This window comes from Symphalangus syndactylus, chromosome 7, assembly GCF_028878055.3.
Source record: "Symphalangus syndactylus isolate Jambi chromosome 7, NHGRI_mSymSyn1-v2.1_pri, whole genome shotgun sequence".
Lineage (NCBI taxonomy): Eukaryota > Metazoa > Chordata > Mammalia > Primates > Hylobatidae > Symphalangus > Symphalangus syndactylus.
The window spans coordinates 15,477,344-15,504,466 of NC_072429.2; the positions used below are offsets into that span (position 1 = coordinate 15,477,344).

General features: G+C 39.1%; 1 protein-coding gene across 3 annotated transcripts in view; it reads right to left on the bottom strand.

Annotated features, from left to right (window-relative positions):
• RANBP17 (RAN binding protein 17) overlaps positions 1-27,123 on the bottom strand; it is a 428,141-nt gene that overhangs the window by 55,801 nt on the left and 345,217 nt on the right. For all 3 annotated transcript variants that reach the window (XM_063642616.1, XM_055285264.2, XM_055285265.2), the window contains 3 exons: positions 23,222-23,304; positions 3,773-3,987; positions 2,098-2,236 (listed from right to left, as the gene is read on the bottom strand). In XM_063642616.1, coding sequence (XP_063498686.1) covers positions 2,098-2,236; positions 3,773-3,987; positions 23,222-23,304 — 437 coding nt within the window. The remainder of the gene's footprint in view (positions 1-2,097; positions 2,237-3,772; positions 3,988-23,221; positions 23,305-27,123) is intronic.

Here is a 27,123-nt window from a genome sequence, read left to right on the forward strand (position 1 = left end):
CCTGACCTCATGATCCGCCTGCCTCGGCCTCCCAAAGTGCTGGGATTACAGGTGTGAGCCACTACACCTGGCTTATTATAAATCTTATACATATGATCAATGTTAAAAAAACATAAACCTGATGAGGAGAAAATGGAAAATATTTAAAAATTCAATATTAAAATATTGAAGTCCAGGCATGGGGGTTCATGCCTGTAATCCCAGCGCTTTGGGAGGCTGAGGTGGGTGTATCACTTGAGGTCAGGAGTTCAAGACCAGCCTGGCCAACATGGCAAAACCCTATCTCTACTAAAAATATAAAAATTAGCTGGGTATGGTGGCGCAAGCCTGTAATCTCAGCTACTCGGGAGGCTGAGGCACAAGAATTGCTTGAACCTGGGAGCTGGAGGTTGCAGTAAGATGAGATTGCATCACTGCACCCCAGCCTGGGCAACAGAGTGAGACTCTGTCTAAAAAATAAAAAAAAATATATATATATACATAAAATTCTAAAGAATAAAAATATAATGTCTAAAATGAAAACAAATACAGTTCTCTTTTTTTTTGAGATGGAGTTTCGCTCGTTGCCCAGGCTGGAGTGCAGTGGCGCGATCTTGGCTCATTGCAACCTCGGCGATTCCCCTGCCTTGGCCTCCCGAGTAGCTGGGACTACAGGCGTGCACTACCACACCTGGCTAATTTTTTGTATTTTCAATAGAGACAGGGTTTCACCATGTTGGCCAACCTAGGCTTGAACTCCTGACCTCAGGTGATCCATGCCTTGGCCTCCCAAAGTGCTAGAATTACAGGCATGAGCCACCGTGCCCAGCTAAAATCTTTTTATTTTTTATTTTTGAGACAGAATTTCATTCTTGTTGCCCAGGCTGAGTGCAATGGTGCAGTCTCGGCTCACTGCAACCTCTGCCTCCTGGGTGCCTCTGGGTGCATGTGATTCTCCTGCCTCAGCCTCCTGAGTAGTTGGGATTATAGGCGCCCACCATCACGCCTGGCTAATTTTTTTGTATTTTTAATAGAGATGGGGCTTCACCATGTTGGCCAGGCTGGTCTTGAACTCCTGACCTCAGGTGATCCACCCGCCTCAGCCTCCCAAAGTGCTGGGATTACAGGCTGAGCCACCACATCCAGCCCCAAATATAGTATTAACAGAAGATTAGGTATCACAGAAGAAAAGATTAGTCAACTTGAAGATTCTACTTCACACCCACTATCATGGCTAAGATGAAAAAGACGTTAATAATGTTAGTAGTATACAGAGCAACTGGAATCCTCATATACTGTTGTTGACAGCAAAATGCTGTCACTGTCACTCTGGGAAACAGTCTGTTAGTTTTTTATAATGTAAAAATACACTTAGCATATAACCTAGAAATCCCACTTCTAGGTATGTACCCAAGAGAAATAAAAAAAATTCACCTACATAAATACTTATATAGGAATGTTCATAATAGCTGTATTCAAAATAGTCAAATAATGAAAGCAACCCAAATGTCCATCAGCTGGTGAATAAACAAACTGTAATAATCCATACAATGGAATAATACTCAGCAACAGAAAGGAATAAACTAATTGATTTTCAAAATAATATGAATAAATCTCAGTCACTGTGCTAAATGAAAGAAGCCAGACACAAATAACTTCATATTATACAATTCCACTTCAATGTAATTCTGGAAAAAGAAAACTATTGTGAGAGAAAGCAGGCGTTAGTTTCCTGGGGTGAGAGGTAGGGGGAAGGGATTGATTAGAAGGAGGAAAAAAAGGAGATTTTTGTGGTGATAAAAATGTGCTACATATTGGTCGCGGTGGTTTTGTTTGTGTACATGTACACATTTGTATAAGGACTCATTGAACTATCCACGTAAAGTCACTGAATTTTATTGTATAGAAATTATACCTCAGTAAAGCTGATTAAAACATAACTATGTATCAAAATATGAAGAAATACATTTTTCCCACTTGCAAGTAATAATTATAAAATAATCTTTCAGTTTGGGTTTACAATATCTCTTCCCCCTTTGTAGGATGATAGTCTCAATAATCACATACATTAAAAGCCCATAATCAAGTTTTTCCTATGGAAACCTCTATGATCCTTACCAAGAGTAGTGAGTCCCTCTGAGATAGATGTGAGAACATACATGAGTACAGGAGGCTCTAAGTTGATGATGAAGCTCATATGGTCCTGAGTGAGACATTCCAGGAGTGGATAATAAGACTGGCTCAGTTTCCGGTATTGCTACAACACAGAGATATACTAAATGTCAAGCCACAGGGAAGAAAAATACATGTTACAGTCCAGTGAAAATTGTCATTTATAATACTGGAAATTGTAAACTTATTTAAACACAAGGTCAATAAATATATAGAGCAAATGGCATAATGAGTCCCAATCCAGCATTTAAAGGGGTTCTGATAGGAATCTCTTGATCTCTTTACCTTATATGGTTAGCACTTAAAAGTAAAATCCCTGCAGTATGATATTTAGAAGACTGTGTGAATTATTTTTCTGGATTGGAATACTGTAACACTGAACAGTGCTTAACAGTGGCTAGGAAACCTTTTTTTGTTGGTTTTTTAAACACAAAGACATTTGCTTTTACAATGGGATTTGGCACCATAGTCTGTTGTATTAATATAATGCTAATCCATCTAACTAAATAATAATTTGGTAAAGGGCTTAATATTTACCATACACTACAGGCAAAAGATAAGTGCATGAGAAAGATACCTGAAAAATCTCAAATGCAATCCAAACCAGTATCAAAGAAACACACTTGTAAGATAAATTAGAGAAGCTGGGCATGGAGGTTCATGCTGGTAATACCAGCTACTTGGGAGGCTGAGGCAGGAGGATTGCTTAATCCCAGGAGTCCAAGAACAGCCTGGGCAACACAGCAAGACCCCGCCTCTAAAAAAAAAAAAAAAAAAAAGAGAAACCAGAGGACCATTTCTTAAAGTGATGTTAAGACCAACTCAACAGGAATCACTTGGGGTGCTTGTTAAAAACGCAGTTTCCTGATCCCCACTTCAGACTCACTAAATGACAAGCTCTAGTGCAGGCTCTGAAATGTACATTTTTAACATACATGTTAAGAGAGTCTTATGCACCTTCAAGTTTGAGAATTACTGAGTTGAAGGTTTGCTTGACTATTAGAATAAAAAAATTAGAGAAAAATTCTTGGAACCACACCAGTTGTCTTGGTGGACTGTAACTGCAGTGAAGTAACTCTTTGATGAGGTGATTTTAACATATGGCTGATTTGACTCAAGTTTCTACTTCGTAATTTCTGTCTAACAGACATATCCTTCAATGATCATCCCATTCTACTACAAGGAAGTCCTCTCTTTGGCTTGAGATGCAGCCATTCCAAGATTAGTTTATAAAGGTGGAAGATGATGCACTAGTCCACTAGGAGATCAAGAAGCGTTTCTTACACAGGTTGACTAACAAAGGCCTTCCAGATTTTACTTGTAACCTTAGGTGGGAGCAGGTGGGAAAGCCTGAACTAAGCCTGGGCATGATTTGGGTATGTTACTCAAGTAATTACTACTACTACATTGGGCACATATTGGCTTCTGTATAATCAGGCAGAGATGTTAAAAAAAAAAAGCCACTATAGTTTTCCAAATTCTGTAAGTTAGATCAAGTATGCTGTCTTAAAACATAAAATGTTCTAGGCTAACTCCCTGGGCTTCATTATAACACTTCCGGGCCTGTGGTGGTGTTACTTCACATTTCATGCAAAGACTCCCATGATGCATGATTGCTTACTAGCAAGTCACTGTGGGACACTGACAGCAGCATTTTGACAAAGGCCTGGAGTACATTGTCAAAATGGTTGTCCCCATACAACTTGAAGACGCCAAAGCTGACATAATTTCCACACAAGGCAGACTTGAGAGCTGAATAGCAGATGGAGATGCCCTTGAGTTTCATTGGATAAATCTGATCTTTTGAGAGGCTCCCCAGGGACAGGATCTGATTACCTGTTTTAGGATAAAAGCAGAAAGAGAAAGTGACATAAGTAGATGTCATTCAAAGCAGTTGTGGGACACACTATTTAACATTTTTACTTTACTGCTAATGTTCACTTTCTCCCAGCATATTTTTAAGAACTTTTTTTATTCATTGTAATAAAAAATATAAATACGGCAGTTTACCTGGAAGTACAAAAGGCCCGAGGAAAAATCAATCAAGGATATTGGAAAAGCTCTATATTTTTATCTGCATGGTGATTACACAGATGTATACATAGATATGTAAAATTTCATTAAGTTGTACTCTTAAGATTCGTTCATTTTACTTTATGTGTTATCCTGTCAGTAAAAAATTTTAAAAAGTAGGATAAAACTAAGTCAAGAGAAAAAGATAACCTGACTGAGATGTAAATTACCCTAAATTCTCGGCAAATTTTTAACCTTTTATACGAATTTGATCTTGAGTTACTTCATTTTTAGGAGCCTCACAGGTTTGGTATATGAATTCAATGAAATAACACACACAGAAGTTCTTGGTGCACTGTACAGTAAATATTACTTCCTTTTTCTTCTTAGATCCTTCTTCAGAAGATCTCAAGAGATGATTGTTTTAAAAATTGTACTTAAATTCTGTGTTGACCATCAGAAGACAAAGAAATGTTTGCATGATCACTCTAAAATCTTCCGTAGCAGTTAGCATTTACAATCAATAATTTCTGTTTCTGAAATGTGTGCTAGTAAGTATGTTACTAGGCAATACTTGATAATGCTTTAAAAAAATATAAAGTAATATATGTTTCTTACCTCTGCTTTTTCCTGGTCAAATGAGTATTGCTTCTAAAATTGAAACTAAATTCAATTTACAAAATTTAGAAGTATAATATAGTGGCTTACACCATGTCAACTTAGCTAACAAGAATTAAGTTTCTTAGAATCCACTTCCCTTTATGTTTGTGGGCTAGAATTGGCCAAAAGAGACATTTGTGTGAGATTTGGATGCTGGGAGTGGAGTAGCTGCCATGACTTTCTGAAGGTTGCTGTGGTTAGAGGTGGTGAGAGTAAGAGGTAGAAATGCTGCTTGGTTTCACTTTGTCCTTGTTCTTCCTTGTCTTGTTTGTGTCTAGAACTACCAGCCCTGCTGACCAATATTTCCAAGCCCACCACCAAACAGGTGGTAGCACACTTACAGAAGCAATAGCTATGCAGAGGCAACAGCCTTCTACTGACTTCCATACCACAACACCAGCTACCTTCTCACCCCTAATCCTGTCATAGTTCCACTCTAGCACCTAAATGTGCCTGGTTTCTAGATTTCCCTGCAAATTTCAACTTGTCTATGCCATTATTTCAGGAGGGCTGATCAGCGATTTTTTTCCCCTGAACCTTCAACTCCCCCCTTTGGCCCTATTTCGCCATCTTTGCCTAAGATTGTATAAGGTCTAATTTCTAAAATAAGTTATCCATTCCAAAAGTATTATCATGCTTGTTTTTCCTGGTTTGAAGCTTGACTGACATATATATATATATATATATATATATATATATATATATATTATGGTAACCACATGTGTACTAAGAGGTTAAGAAGGACCAATACTTCTAGCAGAGCATGAAACACAGGACCAGCGCAGGGTAAATGTTCCCTCTTCTTGATCTGTTCCATGTATGTGGAGCATTTCCATATGCATATTCTCTTCTGCGTAGCCTTAGAAGTCCATGTGACTTTGTTTATAATTTATATATCTGAATGACAAAACCACTGTCTAGAAGGCTGAAGCATATCTTGTAATTTACTCAATATCAAATTCTGTACCCTCTTTCATGATCTCATTGTAACTTACCTTAGAGAGATATAATAGTTGCTTAAAGATTCAACTCAATATGACCGCATTTATTTAACAGCTACTATGTGTCAGGTGTTAGTATAAACAAATGAATAAAATAAAATCTCTGCCCTGGGGGAGTTCAGTCTGTTGGGGGAAATAGATCTGTAAATAAATAATTCCATATAATGTGACAAATGCCATCAGAGAGGTATGTCAAGATGTTATGTGAACAGAAAAAGAGACTAACTTTCCTTTGGCAGGAGGGCAGGGGGAAAGGCTTCACAGAACAGGCTAAGTTTGAAGGATAATTGAAGTTGCCACATGGACTTGGAAAAAGAGGAGTGTACTCTGGGTAGATGAAGTGCAAAGGCATGAAGGTCTAAGAAAGCCAGGTACTTCAGAAAAGAACAGTTCTAAACCACTGTTTTTCTACCTTTGCCCCAAATTCAATTTAAACCAAGGTTAGACATTTTCCCTCCTTCCCTTTCCCAAAAAAGAACAGCACTGTATACCCATGTGATGAAAAGAGCTAGGGTAATTTTGGTAATTTTCACTGGTTTTGTGTTTGTTGGGAAGGCCAGGGTAAAAGTGAGAAAACTTTTGGGGCCTTTTTATGTTGATATCCTTATAGGGAAAGGAAAGGTCCTATATTCTGTAGCAACAGATGAAATAAGCAGGCCAAGAACTGCCTGATTGGGAAAAAAAAATCTGTAAAGGACTGGATAATCTATCATCAAGAAACATTATTTAGAATCATAACTGTTATCTCTATGTTAATACTGCAATTTGGCATATATGTCCTGCCTTTTGGACTATGTCAGATACATCTGTATTAACCCATTTATGCTGAAGGTTGCAAATTTTTTTGTGTGAAAAATCAGACCTTGGCGATGACCTTGAGCAATAGGATACAAGTAACTCCCACAAGCTTAGCGTCTTAATAATGGAAGACTAGGCATAAATGGGTTAAGACAGTAATTAATATACTATTTTGACCTTGCAACAGTAGAATGATGAATACTTTTGAAATACGAAACTACCTCATTTTGCTCAAGTGTCTCAGCATTCCATGGTGATAATAAAAGACCATGGAAAAGAAGGCTTGGCCATGTTATCCATTTATTTACTGGAATGCAGCTTTACTCAATATGTATTATTCAGCAATACTTACTGAAATTGTTGATCCTGCCCTCAAAAAGCAGAAAATCTAGGAGTTAGACTCACATTAGTATAAACAAAAGTGACAGGGCTTAGGTTTGCTTTTGATCTTCCTCCCTAGGTATGATATCCCTCCTTGTCCTCCCTGCTCCACTCCACACCTAGAAAGTTCTGTTCTTTCCTTGTCAGCATTTCCTTTCTAAGAGGGAGATCTACATTGCACTGATGGACAGCTAGGAGATGATGGCATTGGCAGGTTAGCAGCTACTAAAACCAGTAACAGCTGCTACTTTGGTACTACTGTAGCAGCACAAAAATAAATCATGCTTTAATGAAATAAAACAGACTTTCAAAGGCTAGAACTAAAAGGAAAAACTCTAATTGTTTCCCACTGAGTACATTTGCCATAATTTGGGGAGGGGAAAAGAGATACCGTAACATCCTTAAGCTGGGTAAGATAGCTGCTGAGGCTATGCTGGGGCTCAGGGGAAAAGAATACTGTGAATTGAATGGTTAACCTGGCCAAAGGCAATAACGGGGAATGGAGGCACAAGTACTATGGAATTCCCATTCTTACCCTTGTACTTGCTGTAGCAGTATAAGAAGTCTGATTAAATAATGAGTGAAAACAACTAGGAAATGAGCACAGATAATTCCTGATCTACATAATTTGGCTTATTAGAAATATTTTCCTAATTATTAGCTTAAGAGAACTGCTTGGGGTTCTCCTTCTTCACCTCCACTCTCTGTCCTTCACGGAGAGGCCTTTGTTGTTGTTATTAGCTTCCAGCACTCAGAAGTACCCTTCTAGACAACTCTCAAGACGTAGTTTTAAAGAGGGATACACATACGAAGATGTCAAATCTCCTGCTCATCTGCGACCGAGTCTCAGGTGTATTTTTTTTTAGATTATTTTTTCTCCTGAGACCCATCCTTTTTGCTGAGTGACTGACTCCAGGATGTCTTCCTCTTCAGAAGAGACTCCCATTACCCAAAGAATGGCTTTCTTTCACAGGCCTCAGCTGGAGAACTACATAATAAGATAATACTGTAACAGAAGATAAACATATAGTACAGAAGGTACTGATTTACAGTGTGGGCTTTTGACTCATACTGACCTGGCCTGAATCCTAGATCTTTCCTTACTATCTAGGTATCTAAGCAGATTATTAACTTATGTAATTCACAGTTTCCTCATCTACAAAATGAGGACAATAACACCTATAATTCACAAGGCTCTTATGTGGAGTAAAGGAGACAGCATATGTAAAGTAGCTGGCACAGTGCTCTATAAATGTAAACTATGACAATACACAGTACTTGGGGCTCATTTTTTTTCTCCTGTAAGTTCACATTTGGAGGAACTATAGCCTCAAAAAGAGGAGGCGGTGAAGCTGAGTGTGTACAGTATAAAATAATGTCACTTCCCTCTAGTCCTTTTCATTTACACAATTCAAAGTAAGGTCAATACTCTATCATTTGACAGCCTCTTCTGTTTCTTCAACAGAGAATTAGCTGCAGGGGATTACAGTTTTGCTATTTGCTTCCCATTCCACCGATTTGCTATGCCTCAAAATACTTAGAAAAGTGATGCAAGGGATAAGATATACCACCGCAGTATCTTATACTAGGAGAAACTAACAGTATAAACAATGTTATTTCTTGGCTTACAAAGCAATCAATCACCTTGATTTACCTTTTCTTTTTCTCTTTTAATCTCTAAAATTTTAAAGTGAATTTGATAGCTAGCTGACAACTGTATAGGCAGAATGTCTTCACTTATCATTGGAAGGAGCAGTTATGCGAAGAGAAATGCAACTTGCTGACATTCCTTTACTTCAGGTCACTCAATCCACTCTTGTCTCTCTGCAAACCAGCAAGGTCTCTGGACATAAATGGTTTGGGACTGAATTGAAGCTGTAAAGACTGGAGGGAACATAATATTTCCCTTTCAGATTGAAAAAGATAACACAATGCAGTGTTGATAAGGATGTAGAAAAATAAAAAATTGTTGGGAATATAAAATTAGTATAACCATTCTAGAAGGCAATTTGGTGACACTTATTAAAATATTTTTAAAAGCCTGGGTGAAATGGCTTGCATCTGTAATCCCAGCCCTTTGGGAGGCTGAAGCGGATGGATCACTTGAGCCCAGTAGCTTGAGACCAGCCTGGCCAACATGGTGAAATTCCATCTCTACAAAAAATTAGCCACGTGTAGTGGCATGCATCATTAGTCCCAGCTACTTGGAAGGCTGAGGTGGGAGGATCACTTGAGCCCAGGAGGCTGAAGCTGCAGAGAGCCATGATCACACCACTGCACTCCAGCCTGGGTGACAGAGTGAGACCCCGTCTTGAAAAAATATATGTGTATGTGTGTGTACATCAATTTCTATATTCTAATACTAATATTCCCTACTATTTATACCTTTCTACTAGCATTTGCACTCACATATACTGTCTTTAGTAAAAGTCAATTCCTCAACATGTCCAACTAGTTCCCATCTCCTCTCTCTTACGTGCTTAAGGACAAGGCACCAACAATTTTTGTCCTTCTCTACTATGCAATCTTGTTTGTTTCTTTGTTTGCTATTGGCTCATTCTCATCAGAATACAAGTCACACTGTTGTCTCTTCCATGAAAAAAAAAAAAAAAGACACATGCAAAACCTTCTCTTGGCCTGACTTCCCCTGCTAGATATTGCTCAATTCATTGTCTCCATTTCTTCTCTTCTCACTCTCTTTTATGCCTGCTCCACTCAAAGTGCTCTTTTCAAGGTTACTAGTGACTTCCAGTTGCTAAATGTAATGGTTGACGCTTAGCCTTCATCTTACTTGATTGACTGGCAGCTTTTGATAGGTCATAGGTGACCACCTCGTCTTCCAAGACACATTCTCTCAATTTTCTTCAGTGTTCGCTCCTTTTCACTCTTCTTTGCCAGTTCCTTCTTCTTTCTTACCTTCCAACATTGGAGTGCACCAGAACTCAAACCTAAGTCTTCCTCTATATTTACACTCACCCCTAGTTCTAGTAGGTGTGCTGATGAAGCATGCACACTCATTCCTAGTTCTTACCTAGTTCTGCAGCTTTAAATATCATCTGTGAGTCAAAGGACTCCCTAGACCTATTTTCCAAACTCCAGAATCAAAAATCCATATTGGCATTCAACATCTCTACTTGGGTATTAATGGACATCTCAAATTCAACATAACCAGTCCCCCACCCATCTTAGCCTTCTCCATCTCAGTTGATGGCAACTACTTCTTTCTAGTTGCTTGTGCTCAAATCTCTTGACTACATTTTTTCTGTCCTACCATTCACCTAATGAATCAAGAAATCTGATTTGTCTTACTTTCATAATATATCCAGAATCTGACCACTCCCACTGCTATTACTTTGTTCAAAGCCAGTATCAAACTTTGCTTGAATTACTGCAATATTGTCTTATCTGACTTCCTTGCTTATACCTTTAATCCTCTATAGTCTATCCTTAATATAGCAGCCTGAGTAATTTTTTAAAAACTTAGGTCAGGTCATGTCATTCTTGTGCTCAGTATGTTCTAGAGGACCTCTATTTTATTTAGAGTTAAAGTCAAAGTGATGTTAGTGGGCTACAGGCCTTATATGATACTGTTCTTGTTATTACTCTCCCTTTTGTTCAATCTGCTTCAGCTACTGACCTCCTTGCTGCCCTTCAGACATGCCAGATATGCTCCCACCTTAAGACTCTACCACTTGCTATTTCCTCAGCCTAGACTGGTCTTCAAGAAATCCACGTGACTAACACCCTCATTTACTGGAAGTCTTTGTTCAAATGTCATATTTTCAATGAGACCTACCTTGGCCACTCTAATAATGCAACATGTCCCTAAATCCCTGGTACTTAAGATGTGTGTGTGTATTTTTTTTTTTTTTTTCTTACAATAAGGAGTTTAAGGATCACAGCAAAGCTGAGAGGTACAGCGATTATACATCTCCTGCCCCAACACATGCACAGCTTCCCTACTATCAACATCCCCCACTAGAGTGGTGCATTTGTTACAATCTGGACCTATATTGACATATTATTATCAGCCAATGTCATAGTTTACATCAGCGTTCACTGTTGGTGGTGTACCTTTTATGGGTTTGGACAAATGTATAATGAACATGCAGCCACCATTATAGTATCACACAGAGTTTCGATGCCCCCAAATCCTCTGCTCTGCCTATTCATCCTTCACTGTCCCCTAACCACTGGCAGCCACCGAGCTTTTACTGTCTTCATAGTTTTCCTTTTTCCAGACTGTCACGTAGTTGGGATTATACAATATGTAAGGCTTTTCAGATTGGCTTCTTTCACTCAGTAAGAGGCATTGCGGTTCCTACATATCTTTTTGTAATTTTATAGCTTTATTCATTTTTTTTTAGTGCTGAATAACATTCCATTGTCTGGGTGTACTGTTGTTTATTTATCCACTTACCTATTGAAAATCAGTTTTAGCAATTGAGAATAAAGCTGCTATAAATATCAGTGTGCATGTTTTTGTGTGACCATAAGTTTTCGATGCCTTTGGGTAAATACCAAGGGGCATGATTACTGGATCGTACAATGACTGTGTTTAGTTTCAATAAGAAGCTGCCAAACTGTCTTCTAAAGTGGCCGCACCATTCTGCGTTCTACCAGCAATGAATCAGAGTTTCTGTTGTTTCACTCTCTGGGACTTAGATGCCCCCTTATCCTAATCTATTTTCCTTTTCTTTCTTTCTTTCTTTCTTTCTTTCTTTCTTTCTTTCTTTCTTTCTTTCTTTCTTTCTTTCTTTCTTTTTCTTTCTCTCTCTCTCTCTTTCCTTCCTTCCCTCCTTCTTCTTTCTCTCTTTCTTTCTTTCTTTCTTTTTTTTTATAGCACTTACTACCTTTCTTTTCTTTTCTAATTTTTTTTTTTTTATAGAGATGGGGTCTCACTGTGATGCCCAGGCTACTCTCAAACTCCTGGGCTCAAGCAATCCTCCTGCATCAGCCTCCCAAAGTGCTAGGACTACAGGCATGAGCAGCTGCGCCCAGCCTACCTTCTAATTACTAGTTAACTTCTTTTTTGGTTTGCCCACTGAGGTATCCAAAGAACCTAGAACAGCACCTGCTGTTCTTATAACACATTTGTTGAATGAATGACTGAAACTCACAAAGCTGAATGTACAGTTATTGACTGAAGCACTATGTATGATAATGGAAAAGCAGATGTTCAGCTAAAAGCAATTAATAAATTATAGTATGACCATAAAATGGAATATTTTGCAGCTATTTAAAAAGATGAGGTAGATTTATATATGTTAACATAGAACAATGACCATAATATAAATAAAAAACAACAAATTATAGAATAGCAAGTATATTATGATATCACTTTTGGGAAAACGTGTATATGTACACATAAAAAGCATAGAAGGGCACATACACTAAACTGTTAATAATGGTTAACTTTGGGTGATGAATGGGGGGGTTTTCTTTTCCTGTACCATGTGAAAAATGAAAAATTTAAAGCTTACAGAATTTATTTTGAAATAACATTGCTGGATTTCCACCCCCCATGAGTATATTATTTTACAGTTAGAGAAAAGCAAAAAAAGAAAAAAAATTATTTTGCATGAAAAAAGATGAGAAAGAAAGTGATAGGTACAGAAAAACATGATAGAAAAAGACATGGTAGTACAAGTGGCCCCCAGGCTGTATGCTTATGGTGGTTCCATACCTTCCCTAACTTTACAGCATAAGTTGCTGACATAGAAGACGGAATTTCAGCACTGATGTAATTTTGTTTCTGAACTCTCACAGTAATGTTGTCCAATAATTTAATTACAAATTTAAGTATGATTCACCACCTTTTTTGAATAAAAGATTTTGTATAGGTTATTTTATAAGCATATTAGTAGATATAAAAATCTTAAAAACATTAACTTTCAACCTCAATATTTCAAACTATTTTGAAGTTTCTGTTTTCTTTCAATTGTTGCCACGGATATAGAAGTCTAACATTACCTAGAGCATAGGTGAAATTTGAATTCTACCTTTACATGGTATTATTTATATTTCCCATAAGCTAGGTAATCTTAAAAGATAATTTTTAATGGTTGCAATTTATTCCATTGAACTGATATATCCTTCCATGTTATTTCAAGCATTTTGCTATTTGTAGCATTTTGTTTGTTTTCCCATTTTTCACTATTATGAATAATGTAACATCAAGGATCTTTAGCTGTAGTTAGCTGTCCTCTATCATTAGATTATTTCCATTATTAGATCATTTCCAACATAAGAAGAAAAACAGAAATGAGTTTATAAAGGTTATGGACATTTTTATAATTCTTGCTTTTCCATGGAGCCATATCAAGTAACCGAAAAAGAAAAAAAACGAATTCCCAGTATTTAAAGCTTACAGAGTTTATTCTGAAATCATTATATATTTTTTCTTATTTGTTGAAAGCAATTTCAACTAGACGCACAATTGTTAACTGGTAGTTACCAGCAAAACCTACTTCTAGTCTCTCAGTCAGATGCAACCACTTCTTGAGTGATCTCATGTGCAAACAATAGAATTAGGTATTGGGGAATGTCTTGTCCCAGACTGAATATTAACAAAAAGAAAACTATATTGAAGATGGCAAGGATCCTACGTATAGTCTTAGAGTAGTATTTGGTACAAAACAGTACACAAGATTCTATAAATTTCCAAGAACTGGTATACTTTTCTTTGTGTGATAATATAAATTTTGTAAAATCACATTATCATATAGGAGGGAATCATGTTGAGATAGGAAAGAAAGAGTAGACATAATTTTATGTCTACTAAGATTGTATGCTAATTTAAATAACAATTCTGGCCATGCGTGGTGGCTCAAGCCTGTGATCCAAGGACTTTGGGAGGCTGAGTGGGGAGGATTGCTTGAGGTAAGGAGTTTGAGAAAAGCCTGGGCAACACAGCGAGGCCCTAACTCTACTTAAAATTAAAAAAAGAAAAAAAAAAGCCAGGCATGGTGGTACAAGCCTGTAGTCCCAGCTACTCAGGAAGTTGAGGCAGGAGGGTCACCTGAGCCCAGGACTTCAAGGGTTCAGTGAATTATGATCATGACACTGCACTCCAGCCTGGGTGACAGAGTGAGATCTTGTCTCAACAAAAAACAAAACAAAACCAAAAAAAGCCTAATTCTGTTCCTTTCTCTTCTAGCTTTACACCAAATAATTCACCTACCAAAACGCTATCGAAGTGGTTTCTCAAAAATGTAAATATGGTCATACCATCCAGTATTTTCCTTGAGGAATGTATATATCTTTAAGGATAAAGTTGTAACACTTTTTTTTTTTTTTTTTTTTTTAACAGAGTCTTGCTCTGTCGCCCAGGCTGGAACACAAAGGTGTAATATCAGTTCACTGCAACCTCTGCCTCCCAGGTTCAAGCAATTCTCCTGCCTCAGCCTCCCAGGTAGCTGGGATTACAGGTGCCCACCACCACACCTGACTAATTTTTTTGTATTTTCAGTAGAGACGGGGTTTCGCCATGTTGGCCAGGCTGGTTTTGAACTCCTGACCTCAGGTGATCCACACGCCTTGGCCTTCCAAAGTGCTGGGATTACAGGCATGAGTCACTGTGCCCAGCCTAAAGGTGTAATTCTTTACTTTCACCCAAAAGTTACTACATAACTGGTCGTCTCTCACTGCCTAAAGCTCCTTAACATTAGCTTTAGTCTTCAGCAATTTTGAAATTCCTTAAGTTTCCTAACCAACCAGGCTGTTCTATATTTATGTGCTTTGTAAAATCTATTCTCTTCTTTAAATGCCCTTCTAAAACTTCTGAGCCTTATTCTTTTCCCTTCAAGAAATATTGCCTTCTCTAAACCCCCAGTTTCAGCTAGAAATCTCTTCTGGGCTCCTATGGCACTCTAAATGCTTCTCAAGGATAACACATAGCACAACACATCACAATTCTTTCTTCATTTGTCTGACTCCTCTGCTGGACTTAAGTTCCTTAAGGGAAGAATCAGTAAGATTCTTTTTTTTTGAGACGGAGTTTTGCTCTTGTTGCCCAGGCTGGAATGCAATGGCACAATCTCGGCTCACTGCAACCTTTGCCTTCTGGGTTCAAGCGATTCTCCTGCCTCAGCCTCCTGAGTAGCTGGGATTATAGGCATGCACCACCACGCCTGGCTAATTTTGTATTTTTAGTAGAGATGGGGTTTCTCCATGTTGGTCAGGCTGGTCTTGAACTCTCAACCTCAGGTGACCCACTTGCCTTGGCCTCCCAAAGTGCTGGGATTACAGGTATGAGCCACTGCGCCCAGGTGGATTCTTTTTTTTTTTTTCCTTTTGCATCTTATTTATCTTCCTATCTCTCACAGGATCAGAAACATATTAACAGTAAATGTTCAGCCAGGCGCAGTGGCTCGTGCCTGTAATCTCGGCACTTTGGGAGGCCGAGGTGGGCAGATCACTTGAGGTCAGGAGTTTGAGACCAGCCTGGCCAACATGGTGAAACCCCACCTCTACTAAAAATACAAAAATTGGCAAGGCGTGGTGGCGGGCGCCTATAATCCCAGTTACTCGGGAGGCTGAGGCAGGAGAATCGCTTGAACCCAGGAGGTGGAGGTTGCAATGAGCTAAGATCGTGCCATTGCACTCCAGCCTGGGCAACAGAGCAAGACTGAATAAAACAAAAACAAAAAAACAACAAAAAAGTAAATGCTCAACAAATGTTAGGTGCATGGATGAAGGAATCCACTGAAATCTAAGCATGTGTTCAGCTATCATCCTGAAGGCCTTGCTTTGTAAGCCACCTGATCCTGGTTTTGGGATCCCAAGGTGTTGATTATTCCACTGCGTCCACAAGACTTCTGTGAACCTTACTCTTTGCTACTTTGTTATCATATGCCTTAACCAACTGATAAGCTCGAAGACCATATCCATAGTTCCTGGATAATCTATTCTCTTGAGAACTGTTATTTTTGGTGACATTTTATTAATTCTCTAGTTATTTCAAGACCAATGAATTATTTAGCTATCTTCTTGTAAGCATTTATACATAAGTATCATTTATACATAACTATACGCACACTTTGGAAATACTGTGAGTTCAGTTCCAGACCACTACAATAAAGCAAATATCCCAATAAAGTTAGTCACACAACTTTTTTCTGATTTCTCAGTGCATATAAAAGTTTACACTGTACTGTAGTCTATTAAGTGTGCAACAGCCTTATGTCTAAAATAATAATGTATATACCATAATTAAAAATATTTTATTGCTAAAAATTGCTAGCAACCATCTGAGCCTTCAGCGAGTTGTCATCTTCTTCCTGGTGGAAGGCTGGTCTCGATGTTGATGGCTGCTGACTGATCAGGGTGGTGGCCAAAGGTTCAGGTGGCTGTGGCAATTTCTTAAAATAAGACAACAATGAAATCTGCTGCATCAATTGACTTCCTTTCACAAAAGATTTCTCTGTAGCATACGATGCTGTTTGATAGCATTTGACCCACAGGAGAACTTCTTTAAAAACTGGAGTCAGTCCTCTCAAACTCTGCTGCCACTTTATCAACTAAGATTATGTAATATTTTAAAGCTTTTTACCACAAGCAGATTCCATCTCAAGACACCACTTTCTTTGGTCATCCAGAAGAAGCAACTCCTCATCCATTCAAGTTTTATCATGAGACTGCCGCAGTTCAGTCACATCTTCAGTCTCCACTTCTAATTATAGGTCTCTTGCTGTTTCAACCACATCTGCAGTTCATTTCTCCCCTGAAGTCTTGAACTCTTCAAAGTCACCCATGAGGGTTGGAATCAACTTCTTCCAAACTCCTGCTAAATGTTGATTTTCACCTCCTCCTGTGAATCACAAATGTTCTTGATGGCATCTAGAATAGTGAATCCTTTCTGGAAGGTTTTCAATTTACTTTGCCCAGATCCATCAGAGGAATCACTATCTATGGCAGCTACAGCCTTACAGAATGTATTTCTGAAATAATACAACTTGAAAGTCAAAATTACTCCTTGATCCATGGGCTGCAGAATGCATGTTGTGTTAGCAGACATGAAAACAACATTAATCTCCTTGTACATCTCCATCAGAGCTCCTAGGTGACCAGGTGCACTGTCAGTGAGCAGTAACCTTTTGAAAGGAATCTTTTTCTGAGCAGTAGGAAAAGTGGGCTTAAAGTAGTCAGTAGAGCATGCTGTAAACAGATGCGCCGTCATCCAGTCTTTGTTGCTATACTTCTAAAGCACAGGCAGAGTAGATTTAGCATAATTCTTAGGGGCCCTAGGATTTTCAAAATGGTAAGTGAGCATTGGCTTCAACTTCAAGTCACTGTCAGCATTAACCCCTAACAAGAAGAGTCAGCCTGTCCTTTGAAGCCAAGCACTGACTTTACACCTCGCTAGCTGTGAAAGTCCTAGATGGCATCGTCTTCCAATAGCATTTTGTCTCTGTGAAAAATGTTGTTTAGTGTAGCCACCTTCATCAAAATGAATCTTAGCTAGATCTTCATGATAACTCACTGCAGCTTCTCCATCAGCACTTGCTACTTCACCTTGCACTTTGATGTTACGGAGGTCCCTTTTTCTGTAAACCTCATGAACCAACCTCTGCTAGCTTCCAACTTTTCTTCTGTGGCCTCCTTACCTCTCTCAGCCTTCATAGAAGTGAACAGAGTTAGAGCCTTGCTCTGGATTAGGCTTTGCCTTAAGGGAATATTATGACTGGTTTGATCTCAGACTACTAAAACCTTCTCCATGTCAGCAATAAGGTTGTTTCATTTTTTTTTTTTTTTTTTTTTTTTTTTTATCATTTGTGTGTTTGCTAGTGTAGAATTTTTAATTTCTTTCAAGAGCTTCTCCTTTGCATTCACCACTTGGCTGTTTGGTGCAAGAGGCCTAGCTTTTGACCTGTCTCAGCATTTGACAGGCCTTCTTCGCTAAGCTTAATCATTTCTAGCTTTTGATTTAAAGTGAGACATGTACAATATTCCTCTCACTTGAATACTTGTAGGCCATTGTAGGGTTATTCACTGGCCTGATTTCAATATTGCTGTGTCAGAGAATCGGGAGGGGGGAGGAGAAGGGAAGAGATGGGGAATGGCCAGAACAGAGCAGTCAGAACACACATTTATTAATATGACTCCGAGACACAAAGTAATCATATGCTGGCACTGATATACTTGCTCCATGCAGGGTTGCTTCAAACCTTCAATTTATAAAAACACAGTATCTGCAAAGTACAACAAAAAGAAGTATGCCTGTATACAATCCTAATCTTCCATTCTTACAATACTTCTAATAGTACATGCAAGTGATTTTCAGCCTCTTTTTTAAAAAAAGTCCTAACAGGTGATAGCTTTTACGAACAAGTCTAGTGTAACTACATAGCTGGGTGGTTCTGGTCAAGGTGGCAAAGTGGTCCTCTTTCCCCCTTTTTCTGGAGGGCTGCTGTAGCACTTTCACAGGCCTCTACAGCTCTGCAAAACCAAGGGTGAAAACCAATGGCCTGCTATCTAGGTGATGACGAATAATAGTGGCTTGTATATCACTTTACAAATTCAATTTATGCATATTAAGTTATACCTTACATACACCCAGAGCATATACTGCTTAAAAGAATCCTGATGTAAATTCTTATGACAGTGAATAATCATAGCTTGTACTATCCATTTTTAAAGTTTAGAATCTTTATATATTGTGTTCTTAAATCAGGTACCTAAGGAAGGAATGAAGGCAGTTCTATTTTGGCCAATCTTATGAAAACCATCATTATTTCTCCCTTTTGTGCACTCTTCAACCAACAGATGTCACTAAAGATACCAGGACCCAGAGGCAAAGAGAAGGAAAGATTAGACAAATGGAAATTGAACACAAAAATCATCCAGTTCTTAAAACTGAGAAGTAGGTTTCCAAAGTAATAACATTTATTACACTGCATGCAACATTTTAACCAAAAATTTAAGAAAGGAATTTCTTTTATTAAGTTGCTCAGGCTGAACGGATCATAGCACTAAGTTTTGAAATACATGTTCTTGAAGCAATTTAAAACTCATTAGAAATAATAGGCTTGGGCTAGTAGAAAATGTGGTAAAATTTAATCCTCATCCAAATGTTACCTGGGCTGTACAAACAGGAAATTGTTTTGTGCTACTGTGGCTAACCTCATTGCTGACCCTGAGCTGTAACGGCAAGAGGAGCTGAGAGCTGAAGCAAAATTAAAAACTTACATCAAAGTATATCATGACAGACTGTAGATAAATAAAACAGCATATCAAAAGTATTATTTTTCTGCCAGTCTCACAGAGCAGTGAGGTGGAGGTATTTCACAAAATACATAACAAGTCAGTTGCATTTGGAAATGATTCCTTCCCTCTCTGCACCACCCTGATCACTGACTAACCAAAAACTGCTCATGAGAGGTGATCAGAGAAGAACCCAGTGAAGATGGAAACAGAAGGGATCACAGAATGTTCTGGCCTCTTTCCTCCACTCGCTTCCCTTTCCTTCACCTCGGCTTACCAAAGAGATAAACAGTGCTGGCTCTTCCATGCCCTCCCAGTCACTCTTTCCCTCATCTTCTAGACTCCTGAATGGCAACTACATGATCTTCCTCCAATGTGTATATTAGAATTTCCAGAGGTAAAAGCATGGGTAATAAAACATTACAGAAGGTAAAGACAAATCGGATGGCTGATGTGGACCAGCAAGAGAATTAGTAGAGATTAAGAGACATTTTTCTATTATCCTATGTAAAATGCATGTATCAAAGTCACTGTCAAAGTCACTGGTGACCCAGTTGAAGGAGATTTTTTTCATTGAACCTTTGATTTTCTTTAAGTTTTGAGATAGAAATCACCATACTTTAAAGAACAGTGCTTCATCATAAATATCCATGGTAAAATCTTACTTTGGCAACTCCCAAGAGGCAGTAAAGAATATGAAAAGACCACTGTCAGTATGACTGAATGAAATTCCAATTCAGCTACTTGCTAGCTATGTAATATCTGGCAAATTTTTTTAACCTCTATGAGCTTCAATTTCTTCACAACAGTAATCACAGTCGTTAACCAGTCTAAGGGCTTTCCATACATTACCTAACTGAATTCTCACAACCATGTCTTTAAGGCATGAAGTATTTTCTCTAACAAGAAACTGAAGCAAGAGAGGCTTGCAACTTAACCAAGGTCATATAACTAGTGAGTAGCATATAATACCTACCTTGAGGATTCAACAGGGTAATGTATGATAAATGGTCTAATATAGGATTATAAAAGCTGATAACAAAATGAAAGCTACCAATACTATTAGTCTAAATTGAGGAGCAGAGCCTTACTCTAATCTCGTCTTTCTTCCGTGTAAGAAAACTCCTTACTGGCTTTTCTTTGCAAGAATGCTCTGAACGTTTTGTCTCTTTCCCCACTCCACTTCACTTCTCCTATCCCTTCATTTCCTTTCTCTTCTGTCTCCTCTTCCTCCTCCTCCGGTATAATCCTCACATAGTTATTTTTCTCAACTTTTGCTGCAATGCCTTTTTCTATGTCAGACAACCCAACACAGAACAGAACAACTTTTGAAGCCCACAGATTTGGCATTGTTCTGTGAGATTCCTTTTGGTGTCACTTACTGGACATACATTCTGTCCTAGAAAGTGACACTGGAAGAGGAAGCTCACTTCCCTTAACAGCCCTAGTGCAACAGTAAATAAGCCCTAAAGGAAAAAATATATTTAGTGAAAAGAAAGATCCAGAAAAAGGGGTAGGAATGATACAGTTGTGACTGGTAACAGGAATCTAACATATGCATAGTTAAAGTTCTACTGATTACTAAGAGATTCTTATATATATATGCTGTTTATTTCCTTTAAATAAGTGGGGAAATAAAAACTAATCACTGGCTACAGGCAGAGGAAGCAGGGCAGTGTGGTCCAAACAGGAAGCACTGCTGAGCAAAACAATGATGTGGTTGCTGAACCCCTGTCCAAAGAAGGCTGGCTTGGTGAGTATAAGAGAAAGGCTTTGGAAGAAGAAGAAGCATAAATAGCGAGTAACTATTCCATGTTACCTCCTGTGCCGGGCCTTTTACCAGAATAGCTCAATTAACCTTCTTAATCCCAACTAGGCAGGTAAGTCAGTGGGTATTTAGTAGTCCTAATTTTATACAAAAGAAAACTAGCCACAAAGAGGTATATATGGTATTTTAGCTGAAGGTCATGAAGTTGATAAGTATTGGTAACAGGATTAGTACTCAGATCTTGTAAATCCGAAAACTGTGCTTTTTCTAATATACCATGCTGTTTTTGAAAAAAGGTCCAGACACACATCTTATATGATAAAACATGGAATGGAATTAGATATACACAAAAAGTATGGCAAATTGTATTTAGAATATTTTTTAAAGGGGTCCATTTTTACCTCTAGGAGGCAAAGCATTTCCACTTTTTATGATTTTATTTTTATTTTATTTTTTGAGACGGAGTTTTGCTCTTGTTGCCCAGGCTGGAGTGCAATGGTGTGGTATTGGCTCACTGCAACCTCCGCCTCCCGGGTTCAAACGATTCTCCTGCCTCAGCCTCCCAAGTAGCTGGGATTACAGGCACCCGCCACCATGCCTGGCTAATTTTTTGTATTTTTAGTAGAGTTTCACCATGTTGGCCAGGCTGGTCTCGAACTCCTGGCCTCAAGTGATCCGCCCACCCTGGCCTCCCAAAGTGCTGGGATTACAGGCATAAACCACTGTGCCCAGCCCACTTTATATGATTTTAATGTGTCTATTTTCAAACAGGATACAAAAGTTGTGGCAATGTAGTTACCGGTACAGATGAAAATAAGAGAGTACAAGTTTACTGTCCTATATAGGTGCTTTCTCTAGTTTTTACACATGAAAAATCTCAAATTCTACAAATCAGATGTGCAATTAAAATGAAGTATTTTTAATGGAGGCCTACAATGTATACAGCTCAGATCCCCAGAATGTGTTCTGAAATGAGGTAAAAACAACTTAAAACACCCATTTTTTTCTTTTTAAAAATAGGCTTTTACTTTAAAAAAAGTGATAATGCTTCTATCGGTTGTTCTTACATACATACACAAACACATGCAGAATTAAAGAGACTTTATAAAATTTTGTAAAATTTGTTTCTAGGTACTCAAAAAGAAATATGAGAATCATGGTTGGGTGCAGTGGCTCATGCCTGTAATCCCATTACTTTGGGAGGCCGAGGTGGGTGGATCACTTGAGGTCAGGAGTTCGAGACCAGCCGGGCCAACATGGTGAAACCCCATCTCTACTAAAAATACAAAAATTAGCCAGGCACGGTGGTGTGCCTATAACCCCAGCTACTCGGGAGGCTGAGGTGGGAGGATCACCTGAGCCTGGGATGCGGAGGTTGCAGTGCGCTCTGAGATCGCACCACTGCACTGTCCAGTCTGGGTGTCAGAGTGAGACTCCATCTCAAAAAAAAAAAAGAGTAACAGGCAACTTTTACGACTAAATTTACTTAACAGTTTGCTGTAGATTTGGGAAAGAACAGAGAGAAAAAAAGGACACAGGGAAACATTTCTCAAGGAGAAGTGCATTGCACAGAGCCCGGCTCAGTTGACATTCAGTCCCTGTGTGCCAAATTAGATTACAGAGGATTTTTATCCATCCTATCTCCATTCCCTGTCTACATAAAGGTCTCAGAGAGTAGAGAATTTCATTGATGACAGTGTCAGAATTGGCAAGTATTAGAGTTTACTGTAGTTTTAAGGCCCAAACTGTAACCAAATACTAAATTTTGGACTTTAATTGAATAGGACAATCTTTCCTGTAGAACTCCGCTTCTAGAGGCGCAGTACCCAAAAGTTCCTCATAATAAAATATTTACTGCTCTTTACAAGGATATTTTCCCACAATTCAGTGACATTCCGGTTTAAGCATTCCTTGGTTCAACATAGTAAACTCCCTGATGCAACTTTGAGCAATTTTGAATATGCTGTAACTTTTCAATATTCTATCTAGTGTATTCCCTCATCTACTGACACTGCAATTTTATCCAAAAGAAATTCATCAAGTTGGTCAGGCATGATTTAGTCAAAGGCATGCTGCTTACTTCTCCTGATGCCAATATGATAGCTACCTGGCTTTTTGCACTTGTATTACTGACTTCACAAATTCATAAAGATATGAAAGTTCAAAAGAACAAAATAACTAACATCTTTCTTTCCTCCAGAGATAAAACTATATTGCAGAGACACATATGGAAAAGGATACTCACCATAAGTGCAAACCATTTTACTAGCTTCTCTGAAGAGAAGAATTCCATTAGGAGATGATACATCAAAATTCAAACGCTGGGATCTAAGAAATATAGAAAAAAATCGCCTATGTGAAGATAAAGAAACCAAACACAGATTTAAAATGCCTAGCATTTTCATTTATAAGAAGTAGCAGCAGCACAGTTGTCTGTTAAAGTTCCACTCCATTTTATAAACAACTGTTGATAAAATATGTATGCTAATTTCTTCACTCTAAAGATAGTAGGACAATTAAGAAGAATTATTTTCATTTATTTGCTAATTCAAATAGTTCATTTTTTATCTATCAAAACAATATACTGACATTCTTTATCACAGATTTCTTGCCCCTTCTTTCATGTCAACTGGATGATGGATAATAATAAAACATCCCAGGTGCCTAAGTTTAGACAAATACTTGGATAATGATATATATTTCCATTTGGGATTTCCTACAGTGCCTGATATACATTTTTAAAACAAATTCTAAAGTGATGAATAGGAAATCCGGTACTTTTAAAATACTGCACATATGTGTAATGAATTACCTGATACTTCAAGTATATTTCAAACACATTACAGTTTCCACTGCATACAACTTCAGTAAAGAGAAACAAATCTCATAAGTTCACTGAGAGCAATTCTACCTCCCTGGTTCCTACTGGGGTTGGGGAAGTGTGAACAGGGTAAAGAACTAACACGACCTCCTGACATATTTGATTTTTAAACATTGCTTTGGCTTTTAAGAAATAGTGGCATTTTTAAAAAAGGATTAGCAAAACAAAAACTACCAAAAAGCAAGACATTGCTAAAGACCTGTTTACCAAGAATAAAACAAACTTTTGCTTTTCCATGCTTTTTAAAAATGCTTTAGTATTAAGTACAATGATTACCTATTAGAAATATTATTATGAACATGATTGCTGGCATAAAAGTTCTGATTAAAGAAATGCATACACATAATTTGCATTAAATTCTAGAGAAATATAGGAAAGATAACATTTTCCAAAATAACAAAATTTCACGAGGTAATTCTTAGGTCAATTGTGCTAGATAAGAATCATCTGGGCCAGGCGCGGTGGCTCATACTTGTAATCCCAGCACTTTGGGAGGCCGAGACAGGTGGATCACCTGAGGTCAGAAGTTCGAGACCAGCCTGGCCAATATGGCGAAACCCTGTCTCTACTAAAAACACAAAAATTAGCCAGGTGTGGCGGCATGTGCCTGTATCCCAGCTACTCAGGAGGCTGAGGCAGGAGAATCACTTGAACCTGGGAGGTGGAGGTTGCAATGAGTCGAGATTGGGCCACTGCACTCCAGCCTGGGCAGCAAGGTGAGACTCTGTCTCAAAAACAAACAAAAAAAAGAATCATCTGGGCAGGGGCCAAGATGTCCAAATAGGAACAGCTATGGTCTGCAGCTCCCAGTGAGACCAATGCAGAAGGTGGGTGATTTCTGCATTTCCAACTGAGGTATCCAGTTCATCTCATTGGGATTGGTTAGACAGTGGGTTCAACCCACGGAGGAGGAGCAGAAGCAGGGTGGGGCATCATTTCACCTGGGAAGCACAAGGAGCTGGGGACCTCCCTCCCTGAGCCAAGGGAAGCCATGAGGGAATGTGCTACCTGGCTGGGTTACTATGCTTTTCCCATGGTTTTTGCAATATGCAGATCAGGAGATTCCCTCGTGTGCCTACACCACCAGGGCCCTGGGTTTCAAGCACAAAACTGGGCAGCTGTTTGGACAGACACCGAGCTAGCTGTAGGAGTAATTTTTCATACTCCTGTGGTGCCCGGAACCCTAGTGGGACAGAACCATTCACTCCCCTGGAAAGGCGGCTGAAGCCAGGGAACCAAGTGGTCTCGCTCAGCGGGTCCCACTCCCGTGGAGCCCAGCAAGCTAAGAACCACTGGCTTGAAATTCTTGCTGCCAGCACAGCAGTCTGGGACAATCGAGCTTGGTGGGAAGAGGGGCATGTGCCATTACTGAGGTTTTAGTAGGCAGTTTTCCCCTGACAGTGCTAAGGAGGCTGGAAGGTCTGGGCTAGGTGCAGCAAAGTGGTTGTGGCCAGGCTGCTTCTCTAGATTCCTCCTCACTGGGCAGGGCATCTCTGAAGGAAAGGTAACAGCCCTAGTCAGGGGCTTACAGACAAAACCCCCATCTCCCTGGGACACATCACCTCAAGGAAGGGGCGGCTGTGAGCACAGCTTCAGTGGATTTAATCATTCCTGCCTGCTGGCTCTGAAGACAGCAGCTGATCCGGACAAGAGGGATTCTCCCAGTACAGCATACCAGCTCTGCTAAGGGACAGACTGCCTCCTCACGTAGGTCCCTGACCCCCGTGCCTCCTGAATGGGAGAAACCTCCCAACAGGGGTTGACAGACACCTCATACAGGAGAGCTCTGGCTGGTGTCAGGCTGGTGCCCCTCTGGGACAAAGCTTCCAGAGGAAGGAGCAGGCAGCAACCTTTGCTGTTCTGCAGCCTCCACTGGTGATACCCAGGCAAACAGGGTCTGGAGTGGCCCTCCAGCAAACTGCAGCAGACCTGCAGAAGAAGGGCCTGTTAGAAGAAAAACTAACAAACAGAAAGCAACAACATCAACATCAACATCAACATAAAGGACCCCCATACAAAAACTCCATTTAAAGGTCATCAGCCTCAAAGATCGAAGGTAGATAAATACACCAAGATGAGGAAAAACCAGGACAAAAAACACTGAAAATTCCAAAAACCAGAATGCCTCTTCTCCAAATGATCACAGCTCCTCTCCAGCAAGGGCACAAAACTGGACGGAGAATGAGTTTGACGAATTGACAGAAGTAGGCTTCAGAAGGTGGGTAATAACAAACTCCTCCGAGCTAAAGCAGCATGTTCTAACCCAATGCAAGGAAGCTATGAACACTGATAAAAGGTTAAAGGAGCTGCTAACTAGAATAATCTGTTTAGAGAAGAACATAAATGACTTGATGGAGCTGAAAAACACAGCATGAGAACTTCATGAAGCATACACAAGTATCAACAGCCAAATCGATCAAGCAGAAGAAAGGATATCAGAGACTGAAGATCAACTTAATGAAATAAAGTATGAAGACAAGATTAGAGAAAAAAGAATGAGAAGGAAAGAACAAAGCCTCCAAGAAAAATGGGACTATGTGAAAAGACCAAACCTGCCATTGACTAGTGTACCTGAAAGTGATGGGGAGAATGGAACCAAGTTGGAAAACACACTTCAGGATATTATCCAAGAGAACTTCCCCAACCTAGCAAGACAGGCCAACATTCAAATTCAGGAAATACAGAGACCACCACTAACACACTCCTTGAGAAGAGCAACCCCAAGACAGCAATCCCCTAAGGGCAGCCAGAGGGAAAGGTCAGGTTACCTACAAAGGGAAGCCCATCAGACTAACAGCAAATCTCTCTGCAGAAACCGTATAAGCCAGAAGAGAGTGGGGGCCAATGCTCAACATTCTTAAAGAAAAGAATTCTCAACCCAGAATTTCATATCCAGCCAAACTAAGCTTCATAAGCAAAGAAGAAATAAAATCCTTTACAGACAAGCAAATGCTGAGAGATTTTGTCACCACCAGGTCTGCCTTACAAGAGCTCCTAAAGTAAGTACTAAATATGGAAAGGAAAAACTGGTACCAGCCACTGCAAAAACACACCAAAATACAAAGACCAATGATACTATGAAGAAACTGCATCAACTAATGTGCAAAATAACCAGCTAGCATCATGATGACAAGATCAAATTCACACATAATATTAACCTTAAATGTAAATGAGCTGAATGCCCCAATTAAAAGACACAGACTGGCAACTTGGATAAAGAGTCAAGACCCATTGGTGTGCTGTATTCAGGAGACCCATCTCACATG